Below are 21,895 nucleotides of genomic sequence, written 5' to 3' on the forward strand. Positions count from 1 at the left end.
CAGAGTGTTCTGGAATAGGCACAAGCACTGACCTTGGGGAGCCAAACATAGAGCTGGGTGCCACACATTTCATTCAATGACACTTTCCCTATATTTTACTTATTTTGACTGAGAAATGTTTTATTGACAATTTTGATAACCCTTCACTTTTAATCCAGGTCTGTAGTGTGAAATGTTCTCGGCTGTGTTTTTGTTTAAAAATGTTTTCCAAATTGTAGCTGTGTTTAATTCATATCCAGAAAAATATATATTCCAATATAATATAATCAGCATAAACATTTTAAATAGATTCTATATTTTTGGTCCATCCATGACATATTACTAAAGTAGCCTATTTACTGTTGTTGATGTGGGTCACTTGCTGTTAGCCAATTCACTTTCTCGTACCAGGAGAGCTGAAAGGAACGAGTATTATTCCCTACCTTTTTCACCAAGTCAATTTGAGGCGTTGGTCTACCCTGCTCTTTAATTTTAATTTTTTCCTCGAAAGGAAGACTGGCAAATGGCTTCGCCAAAATTAAATCAGCAATGCTTGGCATCCGTGTGCAGCTTTCTTGCTAGCTGACTAGCCCCTTCAAGTTCAAGTTCAGTCACTCAAATAAACGACATTTCTGGAACTAAGATAGCAAACTTGACAACACTATATTTGCACTTTATTTACAATGAAAATATATACAAACTAAAAAAGCTGGTAGAAACCGTATGTAATGAATGAAATCAAAATGTAAACTGATCTCTTACAATACACCACAGCACTTGCGAATCCGCATGGGATTGAACTGAAATTCACCGCTGCCTGTCTATATTTGAAATGAGCTGTCAATCAAAGAAAATATCCAGCCGCTTTCACCAATCACCAGTCTCCTCGCGGAAACTGCCATGTCCCTCCCACTGTGAGGCTCGGAGTCCGTAGGCGGGCATTTTCGCAGTATTTGTCCAATAACCGTCTTGCATTTTGATATTGAAAACCGTATAGCTCCCAAATGCCATTGAAGTCCACTGAGGCTGGGAGTCCGTGAGACTCCGTGGGCGGGCGTTTTCACAGTATTTGTCCAATAATCGTCTTGCATTTTGATATTGAAAAGTGCATAGCTCCCAAATGCCATTGAAGTCCACTGAGGCTGGGAGTCCGTGGGGCGGGCGTTTTCGCAGTATTTGTCCAATAATCGTCTTGCATTTTGATATTGAAAGCGCAGAGCTCCCAAATGCCATTGAAGTCCACTGAGGCTGGGCTGCATCGCGCTGTCACGAGGGGGAAAAACTCACGCACACATTAGGTGAACTGGGGAAAGTTATAACGGAATGATTTTGCACTGTAGTTGGGTTGAGCACATATATTTCTATGATTCTGGATCTGAAATAGCAATGTTATAACTTATAACATTGCTATTTCAGATCCAGAATTTTTAGAGGAGGCTGAGCCTCTCTCGTTGTCTTAGAGCAATCGCCCGTGATAGAAACACAGTACACCAGTTTGTAATTTTTTTTTTTTTATTTGTAATGAATAATGAAGTGGAACACCATCATACCACCTGTAGAATGAGAATAATAACACCATCATTGAGCGCTTCATCATAATCTTCCTCTCTCTTCTCCTCACTCATCGTGAGTAAAGGAGTGAACCTGTATCTCCTTAGCAGGGATTTGCTACACGGCCTGCGAAGATCAGGGTGTTGATGGTGGTTTCTCGGATAAAGAGCAGGAAAGGCCGATCAGCTAAGAAAACCTCGCGGTTCGGGTTGAGGGAGCGACCGATGAACAGGATAGAAGTAGTTGCTGCGGCCTCGCTACCCTCTTCATTGACCTTGAAGAAAGGTAGATGTTATTATGAATATATTATTATTATTATTAGTTTATTTTAATATTATATTGTCTTGTTTTTGATTCCATCTATAGCAACTTTTTTACTGTTATGTAGGGCTTCACCTTGGGGTGTACTGAAATAGATTTGACATCTTTTAATAACCTTGATCTAAATGTCAGTAGTATGCGTAGAAGACTAACATCATGTAGGAGTCTAGACAAACCGAATGCAATTTAATACCAGAGTTTTGCATGCTGTCAGAATATTCAGCAGGGAATTATAGTTTGCTGCTTTGTGGGTTTTGCTGCTAAGCATTAAAAGTTAGAGGTGTGTGCGCGTGACCTTGTTTTTTTTATTTTAATCCCAATACTGCAGTTATTATTTTTGTTTGTACCCACCCACAAAATTTTATAAGGAACTTTTGTTACTTCAGGAACCAAATAATTAGTAAAATTTTTGGCCAAACGTAAACAGTTTCTTCATATGCAAATCTGTTGTTAAATATCAATCACCCATAAATTATCATACAGGTTCACGGCACAGCTGATTTATACTTGGTGATGCCGGCAAAATTCCATAAAAGGCAAAGTTCACATATGAGCAGAAAACATCAAAATGGCTCTCAAATAGTGGAAGAGCTCCTCCTCAACGTGTCATGTGCTAAATATTCCATTAATGCAACTCAGCCATTTCAGTGTGACTGCTACCACATCATGTAGCTCTTGGGTTTTTCTTTCTACGTATCTCTGAACATTAAGTGGTCTGACCTTGGACTGAATTTGCTGGTAAGGCCACTCCTGGGAAGATTGGCAACTGTCTTGAAGGCTCTCCAATTGTAAACAATCCTTCTCACTGTAGAATGGTGAAATTCAAAGGTGGCCTCATAACCCTTCATAGATTGATGAGCAGCAACAGTTGCTTCTCTGAGGTCATGGTTGACGTCCTTTCTTTTTGGCATGATGTAGACACAACTGAGTGCTTCTTCTGCTTCTTCTTTGCCAACACCTTATTATTCCCCTGGTTGGGGGTCGGTGGCCATGATCCCCCCTCCTCCATTTCTGCCTGTCCTCGGCGTCCTGTTCGTTCAACCCTAGTTCTTCCAGTCTCTCACTCAATCCATCTTTCCATCTCTTCAACTGGCGCCCTCTGCTCCTCTTTCCCCTCACTGGCTCTTCCCATGCCTATTTCACCACCTCCTCCTTCTTTTTCCTTAAAATATGACCGTACCAGCGGAGTTTATTTTGTTCTATTACTGTTACTACACTTGCCATCACTGTTGTTCTTCTTCTCACTTCCTCATTTCTTATCCTGTCACGCAGTGACATCTTTCGGAGCATGCTCATCTCTGTTGTTAGTAGTTTTCTTTGATCTTTCTTTCTTCTTTAAGCCCCAGCATTCTGACCCATAAGTCAACACTGGCCTGACTACAGTTGTATAGACCTTTGCTTTCAGTCTCATTGGCATCCTTTTGTCAGTTATAACTGGTTTAACCGCCTTCCATTTCATCCAGCTAGCATTCACCCTTGCTTGTACCTCCTTTTCACACCCTCCTCTATCAGCGACTAGCGATCCCAGGTATTTGAAACATTTTACCTGCTTCAATTCCTCTCCATGTCTGTCTCTGATAGTAACATTCTCATCTCCTTTCTTACTGCACACTAACACCTCCGTCTTTTTAGCATTCACCTTCAACCCGTATCTTTCCAGACTCTCCAGCCATCTCACAAGTCTGTCCTGCAGTTGACCTGCGCTGTCTGCCATAATCGCCAGATTGTCTGCAAAAAGCAGCTCCCACAGATTTTCAGCTCATAGATGCTCTGACAGTACATCAATGACAATCACGAACAAAAGGGGACTTAATGCTGAGCCTTGGTGTAGTCCTACCCTGATCACGAACTCTCTTGACATCCCCTCTGCTGTTCTCACCGCTGTCTTTGACTCCTTATATGTTTCCATGACCAGTCTGACCAGTTTCTCTGGTATTCCTTTTCTTCGCAAGCACCAGTACATTACTTCCCTCGGAACACGGTCGTATGCCTTCTCAAGGTCCACAAAACCACAGAATACTGACAGGTTACCTTCAATTCTTTTCTCTACTAGTTGTCTGACAATAAAGATCGCGTCTGTTGTATTCTTTCCTGGCATGAAGCCAAACTGCTTAGGGTCAATTTCTACCACTGCACGGATTCGCTTGTCTAATATTTTATCCAATAGTTTCAGTCCATGTTCCAATAACTTAATTCCATGATAATTACCACATTCCAGAATGTCACCCTTCTTCTTGAAAATGGGCACTATCAAACTCTTCCTTCAATCCTCCGGGATGTTCTCTTCCATCCATACCGCTCCCAGTATGTCTGTCAACCATATCAGGCATTGTTCACCTCCTGCTTTCAACATGTCAGCATTTACTTCGCTGTTTCCTGGTGCTTTGTTGTTCTTCATTTCTTTTAATGACTCTCTCACCTCTTCCACCTCTATCCCTTTTACTGGTCCTTCCACTTTGAGCGATTCTCCTGTCTCTTCCCTCTCATTTTCTATGTTAAAGAGTTCTTCAAAATAGTCGGCCCACCTGGCACCAATCTTTTCCTCCTCGAATAAGATTTTTCCTTCTTTATCTTTGATGATATCGATGTTTCCCATATCCTCACACTCTGTGTCTTGCTCTTGCAATCCTGTAGATTCGATTCTCCCCTTCCTTGGTCTCTAGTTCGTCATACAGCTCCTGCATGTCCTGCTTTCTTGCGATAGCGATAATCTTCTTGGCTTCTCTCCTTTTCAACCTGTACTCCATCCTATCAATCTCCAACATTGACTTCTGCCATTTTTTGAAAGCCAGTTTCTTCTCTTTGAGAACTTGTCTCACATCTTCATTCCACCACCATGAGTTTCTCTGTTTCTTTCTTCCGGGCTTTGTTCTTCCTAATGTCTCTTCACTTGCTTTTCTCAAGGTCTCCTTCAACTTTTGCCACATACCCTCGGCATCACCTTTTCTTTCCCTCCCTGCACTCAACTTTTCCACCGCTTTATTAAACTCACACTTTGTTTCCATATTCTTCAGTATCCATGTTCTGAATCTTCCAGACATTTCGCTTTTGTTCTTCTTTGCTTCTCATGTCAAGCACCACTAGTCTGTGTTGGCTCACAATGTCACTCCCTGGGATAACTTTACAGTCCTTCAAGTTCTTTGCTTCACTCTGCTTGACCATGATATAGTCCAGCTGGTTACATCTTCCTCCATTACTATATGTAATGAGGTGGTCATCTCTTTTTCTATACCTTGTGTTACACACTAACAACTCCTGCCTCTGCGCCAAGTCTAGGATTTTCTCCCCTTATTCATTTCTCACTCCATAGCCGTGACGACCATGCACTCCGTCATAACCATTGCTCTCCCAACCCAAGTGTCCATTTAAATCACCTCCAATTACCAGCTTTTCATTTTCTGCCACTTCCTCTATCAGACCTTCCAGATCCATCAAGAAAGCTTCTTTCTCCTCCTCTTCACATCTGGCCTGTGGACCGTATGCTGATATTACTGTGACCATCTCCAGTCCACCTTTCAGTCTGATTAACATCAGTCTGTCATTGACCCTCTTCACTTCCAGTACATTTTCTTTCCACTTTTGTGACAGTATAATCCCCACTCCATTTCTTTTATTGGATTTTCCACTGTAGTACAGTTTATATCCTCCTCCTATTTCTCTAACAGCATTACCTCCCCACTTGGTTTCCTGGATACACATTACATCAATGTTCCTTTTCTCCATCTCATCTGCCAGCTCTCTTCCTCTACCTATCATAGAGCCTACATTCCATGTAGCATATCTCCATCCCTCCTTTCCTTTCTGACTTCCAGGTAGCACATCGGGCCTTTGGAAGCCGTCATATCCCACTACTCTTCCATCGGTGTCCCCAGCATTTTTTTTGTCGTATGCAGGTGGGGGCGCCCACAGGGTACTTCGGGCTGTACCCTGCCCAATTCTTTTCCGGATCATAGCATGAAATTGAAGCTAGAGTTTTGCAGCCGGATGCCCTTCCTGACGCCAACCCCTTTTAGTCGCCTTTTACGACACACAGAGGATACGTTGGGCCTATTCTCACCCAGAACCCATACGGGTACACAACTGAGTGCTCCAGAACACCAAATTGCCAAAAGTTCTGCTTTTACAGAGATGGTCATATTTCTTGATGATTAATTAATCTTGTGCATTTCATGAGTAACATCTGGCTGCTAACAATTCCATTGGAAGTAGGAAGGGTGTGCTTATTTTATCCTCACCTGGTTTCTGAATGTTGGTTTACTTTTTTAGAAAAACTACATAATTAAATCCATTGTATTTTTTGTTGTCACCTGAGGTTATTACCTCATCCGTGACAGGGTAAGCGGGGCGAGGTATTGTAATCAGTGCTGTTTGATTTTTGTTTGTTACTTGCGAAAATCGGAGATTTTTGCAAGTATGTTGACTTGTTTGTTTGTTTGTTTGTTTGTTGGTGCTCTAGCGTCATCATTTCTTGACCAATCTTCATCAAAATGCACAGAACAACTCACTAGGGTCATACAAAAACATCATTAATTTTTGGTGGGTCAAGGTCACAGAGGTCAAATCTTGTAAAAACACCTAATCGTCCATAAGTTCCGTTTCTTTGTGATTTTCGCAAGTATCGTGCTCTGCACGACTTTTTGTTTGTGTCTGTCTGTCTGTTAAGAATCTAGCGTCTAGACGGTTGCACCGATTGACTTCAAATTTTCAGGGTAGCTGGGCAGTGGTCCGTAGATTACCTGATTAAATTTTGGGGTTAATCGGGTCAAGGTGAAGGTCTAGGTCACCGGAAAGGTCAACGTTTCAGTCAAAATAATTTTTTTTCCATTATAACTCAAAAACAGTTGCAGAGAGACAGATGTTTACTATTATGAGTATATAGGAACTCCCATATGGCCTTTCATTTGGCACCATGATTTTTGACCTTGAGTGACATTGAAAGGTCAAACTCAAGGTCACGGATTTTCAGATGGCTGTAACTTGAAAACGGTTGATGGTAGACAGAGATTTACCATTATCAACTTATAGGAAGTGCCATATGGGCTTTCATTTGACACCATGACCTTTGACCTTGAGTGACCTTGAAAGGTCAAACTGAAGGTCATGGGTTTTCAAAGGGCTATAACTTTAAAATGGTTCATGATAGCCAGATGTTTACCATTATCAACATATAAGAAGTCCCATATGGGCTTTCAGTTGCTGCCATGACCTTTGACCTTGAATGACTTTGAAATGTCATACTCAAGGTCATGGATTTTCATAGGACTATAACCTGACAGCTGATGATTGAGAAATATTACCATTATCAACATATACAGTGGTGCTTGAAAGTTTGTGAACCTTCAGAATTTTCTATATTTCTGCATAAATATGACCTAAAACATCATCAGATTTTCACACAAGTCCTTAAAGTAGATAAAGAGAACCCAGTTAAGCAAATGAGACAAAATATGTTACTTGGTCATTTATTTATTGAGGAAAATGATCCAATATTACATATCTGTGAGTGGCAAAAGTATGTGAACCTTTGCTTTCAGTATCTGGTGTGACCCCCTTGTGCAGCAATGACTGCAACTAAACGTTTCCGGTAACTGTTGATCAGTCCTGCACACCGGCTTGGAGGAATTTTAGCCCATTCCTCTGTACAGAACAGCTTCAACTCTGGGATGTTGGTGGGTTTCCTCACATGAACTGCTCACTTCAGGTCCTTCCACAACATTTCGATTGGATTAAGGTCAGGACTTTGACTTGGCCATTCCAAAACATTAACTTTATTCTTCTTTAACCATTCTTTGGTAGAACAACTTGTGTGCTTAGGGTTGTTGTCTTGCTGCATGACCCTCCTTCTCTTGAGATTCAGTACATGGACAGATGTCCTGACATTTTCCTTTAGAATTCGCTGGTATAATTCAGAATTCATTGTTCCCTCAATGATGGCAAGCCGTCCTGGCCCAGATGCAGCAAAACAGGCCCAAACCATGATAGTACCACTGTCATGTTTCACAGATGGGATAAGGTTCTTATGCTGGAATGCAGTGTTTTCCTTTCTCCAAACTTAACGCTTCTCATTTCAACCAAAAAGTTCTATTTTGGTCTCATCCATCCACAAAACATTTTTCCAATAGCCTTCTGGCTTATCCACGTGATCTTCAGCAAACTGCAGATAAGCAGCAATGTTCTTTTTGGAGAGCAGTGGCTTTCTCTTTGCAACCCTGCCATGCACACCATTGTTGTTCAGTGTTCTCCGGATGGTGGACTCATGAACATTAACATTAGCCAATGTGAGAGAAGCCTTCAGTTGCTTAGAAGTTACCCTGGGGTCCGTTGTGACCTCGCCGACTATTACACGCCGTGCTCTTGAAGTGATCTTTGTTGGTCGACCACTCCTGGGGAGGGTAACAATGGTCTTGAATTTCCTCCATTTCTACACAATCTGTCTGACTGTGGATTGGTGGAGTCCAAACTCTTTAGAGATGGTTTTCTAACCATTTCCAGCATGATGAGCATCAACAATGCTTTTTCTGAGGTCCTCAGAAATCCCCTTTGTTCGTGCAATGATACACTTCCACAAACATGTGTTGTGAAGCTCAGACTTTGATAGATCCCTGTTCTTTAAATAAAACAGGGTGCCCACTCACACCTGGTTGTCCTCCCACTGATTGTAAACACCTGACTCCAATTTCACCTTCAAATTAACTGCTAATCCTAGAGGTTCACATACTTTTGCCACTCACAGATATGTAATATTGGATCATTTTCCTCAATAAATAAATGACCAAGTACAATATTTTTGTCTCGTTTGTTTAACTGGGTTCTCTTTATCTACTTTTAGGACTTGTGTGAAAATCTGATGTTGTTTTAGGTCATATTTATGCAGAAATATAGAAAATTCTAAAGGGTTCACAAACTTTCAAGCACCACTGTAGGTATAAAATAAGTGCTGCCAGGCGAGGTTTGTTTTGCCTGGCAACACTTGTTTGTTTACAGAAATTGGTGAAGACTACACAATTGTTATTTAGGCCCTAAATAAAAATATAGAACTGAAGGAGGGATTACTTTTTTCCATGACTGTAAATTAATTCCTATGTATCTTGAAAAATGAGACCCAGTGATTGATTATTCACTGTGTAAACAATGCTGGAATAGACTAATTGCTATTAAAGAGGAACTTACTTCAAGGAAAGCTTTGTGGAAAGCATCACTGACGTAAAGGTCATTCTGATTCTTCGCTACCATGCCTGAAAATAGATTCCAGACAGAGAAAGATGTTCTCATACTGGACTATGCAGTTATACTTAGGCATGGATTGTGAAATTCATAACCAGAGGCTTTACCTGGTAGACTGGCATCCTCTGCACTGAAAATATCACGGAGGCCCATAGCCTGAAGCTTCTCTTTGAGGCCAAAGTTATCCTCTATGCGGAAACGTGGAAAATGCACTCCCACTGGTTTATTTTTCATTTTGTTCAACCAGTCACTGAGTTTCTGGAGAGTTAAATTTTCCTCCACCTTTATTAAAAAGGTGTAGAAACAGGTGTAGAATGTCAGGCAAGAACACCTTTTACTGCTTGTAATCAAAAAGTTATTGGATGTTTGGTCTTTTTTTTTGGAGAAAAAAAAAGGAAGTTACAAAATTATACCTCAGCAAGCTTTGTGTCCTTGTGTGGTAATACAATCAGCATTGAAATGCCTTCTCCATTGTAGAACATCTCAAGCACCTGTACCTTGTCCTCTGGGAAGTTTCCATAGTGATATATGTTTTCCTGGTACATCATCTGCACCAGGCAGCTTTGCGTCTTGTTGACATGGAATTTGGACTCCATGCTATTATATCTGTCAAACTTGTGTTTCCATTGGCCCTAGATAATGTACAACATCAAATGTCATGTAGCAAGAAAGGTAGATGTGAAATTTTAAAAATAAATAAAATTATTATTAGATAGATAGATTTCATTCATTCCAGTCCCTGTGAAGTAATAATGTCAAGTGGATAAATTTCATGCACCTTAGCAAGTTTCATGATATCACAGGTGTTGATCAAGCTAATGAAAAAGAAATCCACTCACTTTGACATACTACTACTACTAGACATTGTAAATAAAATCCCCTTTCTTTCATTTCCTACACTCAACCTGTGTGAATGATGGCAGTAATTTATCACCTTCGGTAATTCCATGTCGGTGTCTAGTGGACATTGCTGAGTTGTCATGGTTTTCCTGGTATCACTTGGCTAGTGCAATATTATTGCATGTACAGCTGTTTGAAACTTACATACGGGGACATGAATATCATAGACATGAATATCATGGCACATTGGCCTTTCAATAATTTCTTTGAACTGTTCTTTTTCTATGGTAGAATGATTGTGCAATATACATCAATGCTGAAAGTTCAAAAACGTCTTAACTTGCCACGGCCTTTTAACTTCCTCTTAGTGATCATGATTGACTACAGCTGGTAGCTTCTCTGTGCCAACATAAAAAGGGTTTCTTTGACAGTACTCATTGTGTTCACCAACACATAGTACAATGGGAAAGTCTAAGGAGCTCAGTGCAGATCTGAGAAAGAGGATCATAGAATCACACAACTCAGACATTTCTAAACAATTGCAGATTCCAAGATCATCAGTTCAAACAACTGTAAGAACAAATTATTTGAAAGTGTAAGACCAAATTATTTCAAGGTGAGGGTGACACTTTGGTGACCCAAAATGTCACCCTCAGCTGAGAGGAAATTGGTTCAGATGGTCAGGAACTACCAAGGCACAGGCCTTCCATGAACTGGAAGCTGCTGGAACACCAGTGACACTGTCTACAGTCAAACAAGTTTTACATCATCATAGACTGAGAGGTTGCTGTCCAAAAAAGTAGACCTTGCTCCAAAATTGACACCTTCAAGCTCAATTAAAGTTTGCAGTTGACCACATGGACAAAGAAAAAAACATCTGGAGGAAAGATTTATGGTCAGGTGAGACAAAGATTGAGTTGTTTTGCCACAATAACAAAGGTACAGAGGAACACTGTACCATCTGTTCAGCATGTTGGTAGTTTTGTTGCCAGTGGAACTGGTGCATTGCACAAAGTGGATGGAACACAGAAGAACCTCTGAATTATTCAGCATAACCTCAAACTATCAGCTAGACAATTGGAACTTGGACACAATCGGGTGTTCCAACAGGACAATGACCCCAAACACATCAAAGCTGGTTGTGGAATGGATAAAGCAGGCTGACATTAAGCTTAAAACAAGTCCTAAATTCAACCCTATCGAAAACCACAGGGTAAGCCACAGAAGGTCATTGCTGGAAAAGACTGGCTAGAAAAGGTGCACAAGCAACAGGGATGACCGCAGCCTTGAGAGGATTGGCAAGAAAAGTCAATTCAAGAAACTGGGAAAGCTTCAGAAGGAGTGGACTGAGGCTGGTGTCAGTGCATCAAGAGCCATCACACACAGATGTCTTCAGGAAAGGGACTACAACTGTTGCAGTCCTAATATCAAGTCACTCCTGAAACAGAGACAACATCAGAAGCATCTTACCTTGGCTAAGGAGAGAAAGAACTGGACTGTTGCTCAGTGATCTTGATAAAACACAGTGGACCAACACCAGCAGATGACATGGCACCCCAAATTATCACAGACTGCAGAAACTTCAAACACCTTGGATTCTGTGCCTCTCCACTCTTCCTCTAGACTCTAGGACCTTGATTTCCAAATGAAATGCAAAATTTACTTTCATCTGAAAAGAAGACTTTGGACCACTGAGCAACAGTCCAGTTCTTTTTCTCCTTAGCCCAAGTAAGATGTTTCTGACGTTGTCTCAACTTTTGTACCACAGCCAAGGACTTTGGCCTGACCATCAGCATCAAGAAAACCAAAGTCCTGCACCAGCCCCCGCTATGGTCGGAACGTATGGAGCCATGTATCCTGGTAAATGGTTATAAGCTGAAGAACACAGATGCCTTCACATACTTGGGGAGCATTCTCGCTGATGATGGCCAACTAGACCATGAGATTGCCAATTGCACTGCTAAAGCTAGTGCCTCCTTTGGTCACCTCTATGACCATGTCTGGAATAGCCACCACATCACCCTGAAAACTAAAATCACTGTTTACAGAGCCGTGGTTTTGAGCATGTTGCTCTGCACGTTGCATGGAGTCCTGGATGACTTATGCCCGTCACCTCCATCAAGTATCAAGTTGAGGCTTTTCACTAAAGGTGCCTATGCAAAATTTTTCACGTGACTTGGCAAGGTAAAGTGACCAACTTCAAAGTTCTAACTAAAGCTGGCTGTCCATCAGTTGAGAGCTTGGTAAAGAAATGCCAGCTACAGTGGGCAGGCCACTTAATTAGAATGGAAGATTGCATGATACCTAAATAGTTGTTTTATGGAGAGCTGACATTAAGACAGCATGGAAGGGGCAGACCGAGGAAACGCTACAAGGGCTGTATAAAAGCATCAGTGAAGAGCTTTGGGATTGACTCAGAGACGTGGGAACTGAAAGCTAATAATCAATCATCATCATAGCGAAGGAGCCTACCTCAGAGTATCAAGCTCTTCAAAGAGGATCGCTCTGAGTGCATAATTCAGCATCGACTTAGAAGAAAGGAACCTGAAAAGGTAGCACCAACAGGACTTGCATGCCACCTGTGCAGAAGGCCCTATGCCACTATTGCTGGTCTCGCCACTCACCTCCATCTTCGCCATGCCACAGACAGCCAATGACGGTCTTTGTCGCAAGCGATGTGACATCCAACATGTATGGGTTTTTTTTACACCCAAAATAAATTAAAATTTGTACACTAAATTATTGGGGGGGTTTCCTATTAAAGCTGTATGTGGTGCAACCATTCTGTCACAGAAAAAGAACAGTTCAAAGAAATCATTGAAAGCCCAATATTGCCATGACATTCTTGCTTGTGTATGTAAACTTCCCACCAAAACTGTACAACACATACAATTCAAAACAACCCTTTTGAACCACAAACCAGATGCCTTCCCCCTAAAGATAATCATTCTGGAGGAAAAATGTATATGTGATAAATTAAATTCCCTTCATAAATTCATTAGCAAGCACAGCAAGCAAGTAAAAGCTCTAGTGTGCTGCCCAGTGCCATGCTTTAGTTGCCTGGAAAAACTAAAATGGTATAAAATAGTGGTAACTAACAATGTAAAAACAGGTAATCAATCAGCTAGTTTACTAGACAAGTGCATTAATGGTGACTAAAGGAAATCAACATTTGTGATTATTTGTCTTCATTAACAGTTTCCAGTATAGATGAGTATGTTTGTGCCCTCAAAGTTGTTGGAAAACATTACAGCAATGAGATATACTTAATTAATCTGCCTAGTAAAAGTCATTCTGCTGTCAGATCGTCTCAGATAATGTGTGTAGTGCAACCAGGTGGTGGCATTCAGAATGAGTAGCTTGTGCTATTGTTACAGCAGTGATGTACATCACATAATCCATCCATCCATTATCTGTAGCCGCTTATCCTGTCCTACAGGGTTGCAGGCAAGCTGGAGCCTATCCCAGCTGACTATGGGCCAGGTTATCGCAGGGCTGACACAGAGACACAAACAACCATTCACACTCACATTAGAGCCACCAATTAGCCTAACCTGCATATCTTTGGACTGTGGGGGAAACCGGAGCACCTGGAGGAAACCCACGCAGACATGGGAAGAACATGCAAACTCCACACAGAAAGGCCCTCGTCGGCCACTGGGCTTGAGCCCAGGACCTTCTTGCTGTGAGGCGACAGCGCTAACCACTACACCACCGTGCCGCCCATGAAGCATAATATTATATTTAAACCTTCTTGTAACATAAAAACTTTTGCAATAGTAGGGATTATTTTCCTTTTCTGGTTGTTGAAGCTACTTGTCCGCCAGGCACCTTCAAATAAAAAAATCATACCCTGGACATGAAATCTGCTTGTCCTGGCTGCCTGGGCTACTGAATTTTCCACTCCTGACTTCAGTACATCACTGGTAGAAACAACATTTCCTCTTTGCAAATCTTGCTGGCTGCTTAAAGAATGGGCATCTGAAATGAATAATTATGGCTGTTTCACAGTAGAGTGGAAAAGAGAATCGTAAAGCATCACTCATTCCAACTGGAAGTCACCACATAACTATATTAAATATTTTTCCATTCTCTAACCCCTCCCGCTTTGGGTTCCCTCCAGCTGTCATTGGAATTGACAACTTCAGATTTCACTCATTTGCTCTTCATAAAGGTTCTATGAAGAATGTTTTTCTTGCAGAAAAGATTCAAAGTAGAACCCTTTCAGAAAACTAGAACCATGGACCATTCTGAGAACCCTTGATGAACCCATACAGTTATGCCTACCTTAAAGTAGATTGTATTGACCAACACCAGAATGGTATTTACATCTATTGAGCCCTCAGGCAACGTGTTGTTTATTCTATTGTTTGTCTTCTCAGAAATCCACTCGTTGATTCTCTGCCTTGAAAATTCAGGTTTCTCCTGCAGGAAGGAAACAAGACTGATGAATGCTGATCAAAGAGATGGTTCTTACTGTTTTGTTGGTTATGTTTTGTGAAGTATTAAAGACCTTAAAGTTGAGCGGCAGCAGCTTGGCCCCATAGACTATCTCACTGATGTTCTGATAGGCCTCACTGAACTCGAATGTTTTCTCTCCAAACAGACGGTTTGCTGAGACCAGTTCCACAGATTTGTGTGTTTTGCGATAGAGGCGGCAGTTCAGCTTGGCGAAGAAAAAGTGAACCTGATCTGACGTCTTTTCTTTTATTGTGTCAAACTCGAACACCTGTGATTGAGGGCATATGGATGGAAGGTCAACTTCACTTTCTGAGAAACGTCACTAAAAAGGTAGTGTGGTGAAGCAGAGTTACCACATCAGTACTAAAGAATGCAATATTTTATTTTTTATCCATTAATAGTTGCATTTGATGATGTAGAATGTCCATGAAACAAGATCCTGTTATCATTTATAGCAGCAATAAACATTTTATAAACTTGCATTTATAAACTGGTCATTCCCTCACCAGTATCCCATTATTTTCTCTCAGGCTTGTAGTACTCAAGTCCAGGACTCGGATGCGAATCCAACTCGTGCCCTAATTTTAAGGACTCGTGACTTGGCTTGGACTTGAGCACTGATTACTCGGACTTGGACTCGGACTCATGCATTAACTGCATTCGGACTTGTAAATTGGAGGCGATTTTTTCTTTATTTTTTGTAACATGCCATAATAATTTGGCGTAAGATATTTATATCTACATTAATTTTTATATTAATTTTGTGCAAGAGAATGCACATTCACCTGTTCATACGTCATGTTCAGGAACAAACTAACATTAATGGTGCTAAAATGCCTGGAGAGAAGCCCCTAGGATTGTCCACTTTGCTTATACAGACTTCTCATGCAGTGGGAAAGAATGCACTGCTATGTAGAAGAACTATCGAGGAGACGACGGGGACAACCTCGAGCTTCAATCGTCATTAGGCAAGACTCCACCCAGAGGAATCAGTGACACGCTATGTTCATTGCCCTGTTGGTGGCGGGGCTTGCTGAGAGATGAACTAGCTAGTGTTAACCCTCTCTCATGTTATTTGCCCTGTTGATAGTGGTCGGGGCTTGCTGAGCGATGAACAAGCTTTTTATCTGCAGCCTATTAACTAAAATGGGGCAGTCAAGCAGTAACGTTAGTCCAACACAGTAGCAGAGACGCGTTCACATAAAGGCAGCAACAGCCACCGTCAAATGGCGCGATTGGAGTCCTGTTCTCGGACTCAACTCAGATCAGTAGTAGACTTGACTCTGACTCGAAATTTTCTTTAATGACTTGGACTTGACTCGGACTTGAACACTGGGGACTTGAGACTGGACTTGGACTTGAGGTTTAGTGGCTCAACTACAGCACTGTTTTCTCTTTCTTATAGTTAATCAAATGAAAAATTCAGCATGTTACAGAGAAACTGTAAAGAATAAACTCCTCTGTCCTTAGTTACAGCTTTACCTCTGACTGCTACAAAGTGCTGACACGAGAGACTTATTCCATAAATGTTCAAATAAACATTTTACAATGTCACCATATCAATAACAACACCTGGTTTTTAATCCGTTTATGCGAAGCATCCACTGAACAAGTCCCTGTGAATAAGCTGTTACTATAGATTGAGCATTAGATCAAGGGCATTAATATAAACTTGTGATTTTCAGGTGCACTATTATCAGAGCTGCTATTATAGAAAATTAACAACACCTTCTAACCAATCACAACTGAGAATTCCACAGTGCTGTAGGATTTTAACATGCAATCTTAATTTCAGGGACACCTCTGGAAAAAAAACCCCTGATGTGCGATATTGGCATACAATTGATCATTCCATTTTCTGTTTATATTCTTGTGACCTTAACGTGAGTTCTACCCCCAGCCAGAGCAGTGTTGCACAGCTCTATCCCTTTTCCTTAAAGGAAATGGACAAACCATATGTAAGAGAGGAGTAGAGGGGTTGTTATTGTTTTCATTTTCGTTGAGATTTTGATTTGTCTTACAGCCAGCAGAGGGTGCTAGAAATGGCTTATGTAAAAACAGCTTATGTAACTCTGTCACACAGGAAAAAATGGCCTGAATATTTATATTTGTAAAACAGACTTACATATTGGTCATTTTGACCTGAATGTATACGCTAAGTAAGTGTTCCATATAAACTCACTGCCTTACTTTCATGATCTGCTCCAGCGTACTGTTGCAAGCCCCCAGTTTCGTCATGGCGAAGGCTGTTGAGATGCTGAGCGGGGACATGAAGATGTTTTCATCCTCATACTTGCCTTTGGAGAGCTGTTTGAAGAGAGAAAGTGCAAAGCCCCCGTTGGCTTGAGACAGCTCCCACACTCGGGGGTTGGTGGACGTAGGGATCTCCTTAGAGGTCGCAACTGTTTCTTCTTCTTCATCAAGGATATTCAGGTTGCGGTATACACATACTGGCTCCAGGGGCAGATCTTTGGGCTTCAGGCTGCAGATGTCAAAGTCTGCATGAGCTATGGAGATGGAGAGGATCCAGGAAACTCCTACACACACCACCCACCTCATTCTCATCTAGGAAGAAGCGAGAATGTGTGAAAATGCTTAGACATTGAGCACAAACTGATTTTCTAGGAGAATAAATAATCTGAATCAGAAATAGGTTTTATAACATCCTCTCTATTAAAGGCTTATAGTGTATACTGATACTAATCCAATACTGATATTCTGCTAGTAGTGGTGTATCCAAGGCATCAGTGAATAATAAAATTGGACTTTTATGTTAGTAATATTACAGTTGCCTCTCAATTTTAAAGTTATGTGAGATGAAACTATATTTTGCTTATATAATTCCGCATGATCTCTATCATGCACGTGCATGTACAAGGACAGTGACATGACAAGAATAATTTGGTAAATGAAGTTTCGCATCCTAAATGATTAATCTACTTCATTTTGACAGTATTTTTGGAACATGGAATCCAGCACTCAGATGGCGCAGCTTCCCTAAAGAACAGTCTATTTGTCTGCCCACCTTGGTGTGTATACATGGTAGCATGGAGATGTTGTGCATTAAATTGATTTACTCAATCATTACAAGTGCCTGACAATGAAAAACTATTATAATATAGTACCTGGTCTTTTTACTGGTCGAGTCTGATATCCTCCCTTTTCTTATCACCTATTCAGCTGCTGGTCCAAGCACTGATCCTCTCCCACTTGGACTACTGCAATCCTCGCCTTGATGGCCTTCCAGCGTCTGCCATCAGACCCCTGCAGCTCACCCAGAACACTGCAGCTCACCTGGTCTACAACCTCCCTCGTTCTTCCCATGTCACCCCTCTGCTTGCCAACCTGCACTGGCTACCTATCACACCTCGTATCAAATTTAAGACATTGGTGCTAGCTTACCAGGCTGTCAAAGCATTAGGGCCAACATACCTCCAAAGTCTGATCTGCCTGTACATGCCAGCCAGATCCCTACGCTCCGCTAGTACTGGTCGCCTGGCCCCTCCTCCTCTCTGCTCCTGTCCAGCCCGCTCAAAACTGCCGTCTGTCCTGGCTCCCCATTGGTGGAATGACCTTACCACTGAGGTCAGAACTGCTCACTCCCTGACCACCTTCAAGGGCAGACTGAAGATCCACCCCTTTGGCTGCACCTCTCCTCTGCCCACTGTGCAACTGTGTTTCGGTCTAGACCAACCCAGGCTGTGTATGGTATACCCTGGGGTTAGCCATTTGAGTTCTCTATTTAGTTGTACTTTGTATGGTTGGTTTGTTTCCTTGGCTGTTTGCTGAGTATTGGTACTTCAACAGAATATTACACTAGGTATTGTTGTCACCTTTTCAGTTGGCACTAGAACTTTCTTGTCTAGAAGTTCAGCACTTCGTGTACCTGACTTTTGCACTCATTGTACGTCGCTCTGGATAAGAGAGTCAGCTAAATGCCATGCGATGTAATGTAATGATATTAGTCATTTATGTTTGGAATGATTTGTGTCATGTATGGACTCTGATTTTGAACTGGTTCAAGGCTGTTATCAAATAAAACCACCAGGGTTTTATTTCAACACTATTATTCAGACCAAGTATATGGTCAATCAGGTTTCATTCAGTTTTCTGCATCTACATGCCAAAGGTGGATAGAAACATATTTTGGTTGCTGAATCCCTGATAAAGTTCTGAGTATACTGTCTGGTACACTTTACACCACTATATTGGATGCAGTTTGTATGCATTCACTAACTATTTTATTAGGAAGGCTGAGGTTACAGCAGGCAAACGATCATCAAAACTGGACAGTTCAAGATTGGAAAATGGCCAGGAAATGTTTTTTTCAATCTTCAGCTGTCCAGTGCCAAGTTTCCCAAAAGCATCATAGCACAAAGATCATCGTTAAATGGTAGAGCAAGCAACACAATGAACACTCTGTCTCGCCTAGTTAAGATACTCTTAACGTTAAGAGGCTTTTGGGAAACCCACCGCAGTTTGGGTGAGTCGGTGACCACTGTAGCCTCGGATTCCTATTATTGGCTGACAACAGTGACCCCAATGTGGAATTCAGCTATTGTAGCCCATCTGGTTGTAATGAGTGGTTATTTGAGTTACTGGAGCCTTCCTGAGAGTTCGAACCAATTTAGCTGTTCTCCTCTGACCTTTATCATCAACAAGACATTTCTGCCTACAAACTGCTGCTCACTGGGTGGGCTTTTTTTCACCAAACTAAAGGTGTGAAAATCCCAGCACATCAGCAGTTTCTGAAATATTCAAACCAGCCCATCTGGCATCAGCAGTCACTGAGATCACATTTTTCCCTCTTCTGTCTGATGTGAGTATTAACCAAAGCTCTTGACCTGTATCTGAGTGCTTTTATGCATTGTGGTGCTACCACATGATTGGTTGGCTGGATAATTGCATGAATGAGCAGGTGTATAGCAGTAAAGCAGTTTGAAATTCAGCCTGTGTTTGAACGTACAGGTTCATAATAAAGTCACATAAATGCTGTCACTTGCATCCTCTGAAAGTGGTCTGAGTGATCAGAGCATGATTTGTCTCCAACACTTGGACTTTGCAGTCCAGCCATGGTCAGATTAATGTTTCTGAAAAGAACAGAAGGAAGCTTTATTTTGATGCCTATGCTCGCTCATAAGTCGGTTCTTTTTTAAAAGCAGTACACGTATATGTAATGTACAGGTAACTCCATGGTTACACTGGATGCCCGGAAGCCCATTCATTTGAATAGACACAGTACCTGAAAAAGGGATTTGCTACAGAGGTTAATTTCACACCTAACTCTGATTTCACTTCAGTTTGATCTCGGCTTTTAAAGCATCCTACATCACCATGTTCCTATCTTACTGACTTTTTCTAACAGTTACTAACTCAGTAGTCTCATCTCTTCTCATCATCTGTAGCCGCTTTATCCTGTTCTACAGGGTCGCAGGCAAGCTGGAGCCTATCCCAGCTGACTACGGGCGAAAGGCGGGGTACACCCTGGACAAGTCGCCAGGTCATCACAGGGCTGACACATAGACACAGACAACCATTCACACATTCACACCTACGGTCAATTTAGAGTCACCAGTTAACCTAACCTGCATGTCTTTGGGCTGCGGGGGAAACCGGAGCACCCGGAGGAAACCCACGGGGAGAACATGCAAACTCCACACAGAAAGGCCCTCGCCGGCCACGGGGCTCGAACCCGGACCTTCTTGCTGTGAGGCGACAGCGTTAACCACTACACTACCATGCCGCCCAACTCAATAGTCCATTAAGTGATATGGAATGAAGACAGAGCAAAAATTCTGACTTCACCAGACATTTCTTATTAAAAAGAAAGAAAAACACTGTAAAATTTAACTTATTTTTCTGCTCACTAACTGCTCACCTGTCTTTTTCCACGGCTTTTTTTTAACTGACTGACAGACTGTATTCATGGGAAATGTAGGACAGTGAATGATGAAGTTACTTCAAAAGGTTGTATTTTATGCAAACATTTGATTCAGACATGACTTGATGACCCTGCAAATGCAGACTTAGAAAATGACATATTTTATGTTTAACGTTCATTAGGATTGTTCTGCTTCATTGGTCTTTGGTTGGTTGGCTTCAGGTCTGATTTGTTACTTTGCTTGGGTTCAGGTTCAAAAGTTTATGCCTGATTAAAGCTTAGAAGTTTAAGACACGGCAACATCAAACCCTTAACCCTTTCTGCTCCGTGGGAGTTGCATCAGAGTTTACCCTGCATTCTGACCTCAGCTACCTAGGGTATAGGCTGGGATGCAAAGAAAAGAACCTCACTGTACTGTCATGTGATGATAAAGGCAACCTTCACTCCCAACCTAATAACTCGAACTACCAGATTCAGCAAATGGAGTGGCCAATTTATATAAGTGTGGGGCCTGGTGCCACCCCAGGACCCACATTAGACACCCCCTGAATCGTAGCCAACATTCTGCCTGCTTCTGTTGGTAAATAATGAGAAACCTCACAAAGTAAGTCCATGTCAAAATAAGTCACCCAGAAATTATACAAAAGTGAGTGAAATAAAAACCTTGAAAGTCTAAATAAAATCCAATTGAATCAGTTTTTTTTTTCTAGAAGAATCTGGATCCTGATTAAGTGCTGCAACATTTGTACCGAATGAAATGGAGATTATGCAGAAAACGCTACACTTCTGTGATACTTATAAAATTAAGGCTTTCATTTGACTCACCTTTGTATATCAATTACTGAAACAAGAAAAGAGTACAACTCCAGAGTTTCTGTGACTGTACAGATAGTAAGGTCGAACTACATCAATAAAAATTCAATTTTGTATCACTGCTATGCAGATGATACCCAAATTTATTTTGCTCTATCACCAAATGACTATGCCCCCCTTGAATGTCTCTACCAGTGTATTGATCAAATCAATAGCTGGATGTCACAAAATTTTCTCCAGTTGAACACAGATAAAACAGAAGTAATTCTATTTGGAAAAAAAGATGAAAGACTCAGGATTACCACTATTCTTGACACAAAAGGGATTAAAACTAAAGAAATGGTTAAAAATCTTGGTGTTTTCATTGACAGCGAGCTAAACTTTGACAGTCACATGAAAGCAATCACTAAAACGGCATTTTATCACCTAAAAAACATTTCCAAACTAAGAGGACTTATGTCAAAAAATGATCTGGAAAAACTTATGCATGCCTTCATCTCTAGTAGGGTTGATTACTGCAATGGCCTTTTCACAGGCCTGCCAAAAAAGACCATCAAACGACTTCAGCTGGTTCAAAATGCAGTGGCTAGGGTTCTCACACGAACAAAAAGAACAGAGCACATTACTCCAATTCTAAGGTCCCTTCACTGGCTTCCAGTAAGCTACAGAATTGACTTTAAAGTATTGCTGCTGGTATACAAATCTCTAAATGGTACAGGGCCCAATTACCTCTCTGATATGTTGCAGCGGCCTAACCCAATCAGATCTACCAGATCAAAACAGAAAAATTTACTATTAAAACCAGTTGTTAAAACAAAGTGTGGT

At 41.4% G+C, this 21,895-nt stretch overlaps 2 protein-coding genes across 3 annotated transcripts in view; one reads left to right on the forward strand and one right to left on the reverse strand.

Annotated features, from left to right (window-relative positions):
* The window catches only part of zbtb37 (zinc finger and BTB domain containing 37), a 50,954-nt gene extending 33,317 nt beyond the window's left edge, over positions 1–17,637 (forward strand). Inside the window, exons 4-5 of one of the 2 annotated variants that reach the window (XM_060941226.1) lie at positions 17,330–17,405; positions 17,557–17,637. In XM_060941226.1, coding sequence (XP_060797209.1) covers positions 17,330–17,377 — 48 coding nt within the window. In that variant the 3' untranslated portion in view covers positions 17,378–17,405; positions 17,557–17,637. Of the gene's footprint in view, positions 1–14,521; positions 14,701–17,329; positions 17,406–17,556 lie in introns of those variants that run through there. The other variant, XM_060941227.1, reaches the window with a different exon arrangement.
* On the reverse strand, positions 1,634–16,941 carry serpinc1 (serpin peptidase inhibitor, clade C (antithrombin), member 1). Its single transcript, XM_060941229.1, has 7 exons — positions 16,567–16,941; positions 14,429–14,644; positions 14,203–14,340; positions 9,489–9,707; positions 9,183–9,357; positions 9,022–9,086; positions 1,634–1,804 (listed from the first exon to the last, which is right to left on the reverse strand). Exons 1-7 carry the CDS (start codon positions 16,939–16,941, stop codon positions 1,634–1,636), a joined length of 1,359 nt encoding a protein of 452 aa, XP_060797212.1.
* Positions 17,638–21,895: the final 4,258 nt, after the last annotated feature.

This window comes from Neoarius graeffei, chromosome 15 (genome assembly GCF_027579695.1).
Source record: "Neoarius graeffei isolate fNeoGra1 chromosome 15, fNeoGra1.pri, whole genome shotgun sequence".
In the NCBI taxonomy this organism is placed as follows: domain Eukaryota; kingdom Metazoa; phylum Chordata; class Actinopteri; order Siluriformes; family Ariidae; genus Neoarius; species Neoarius graeffei.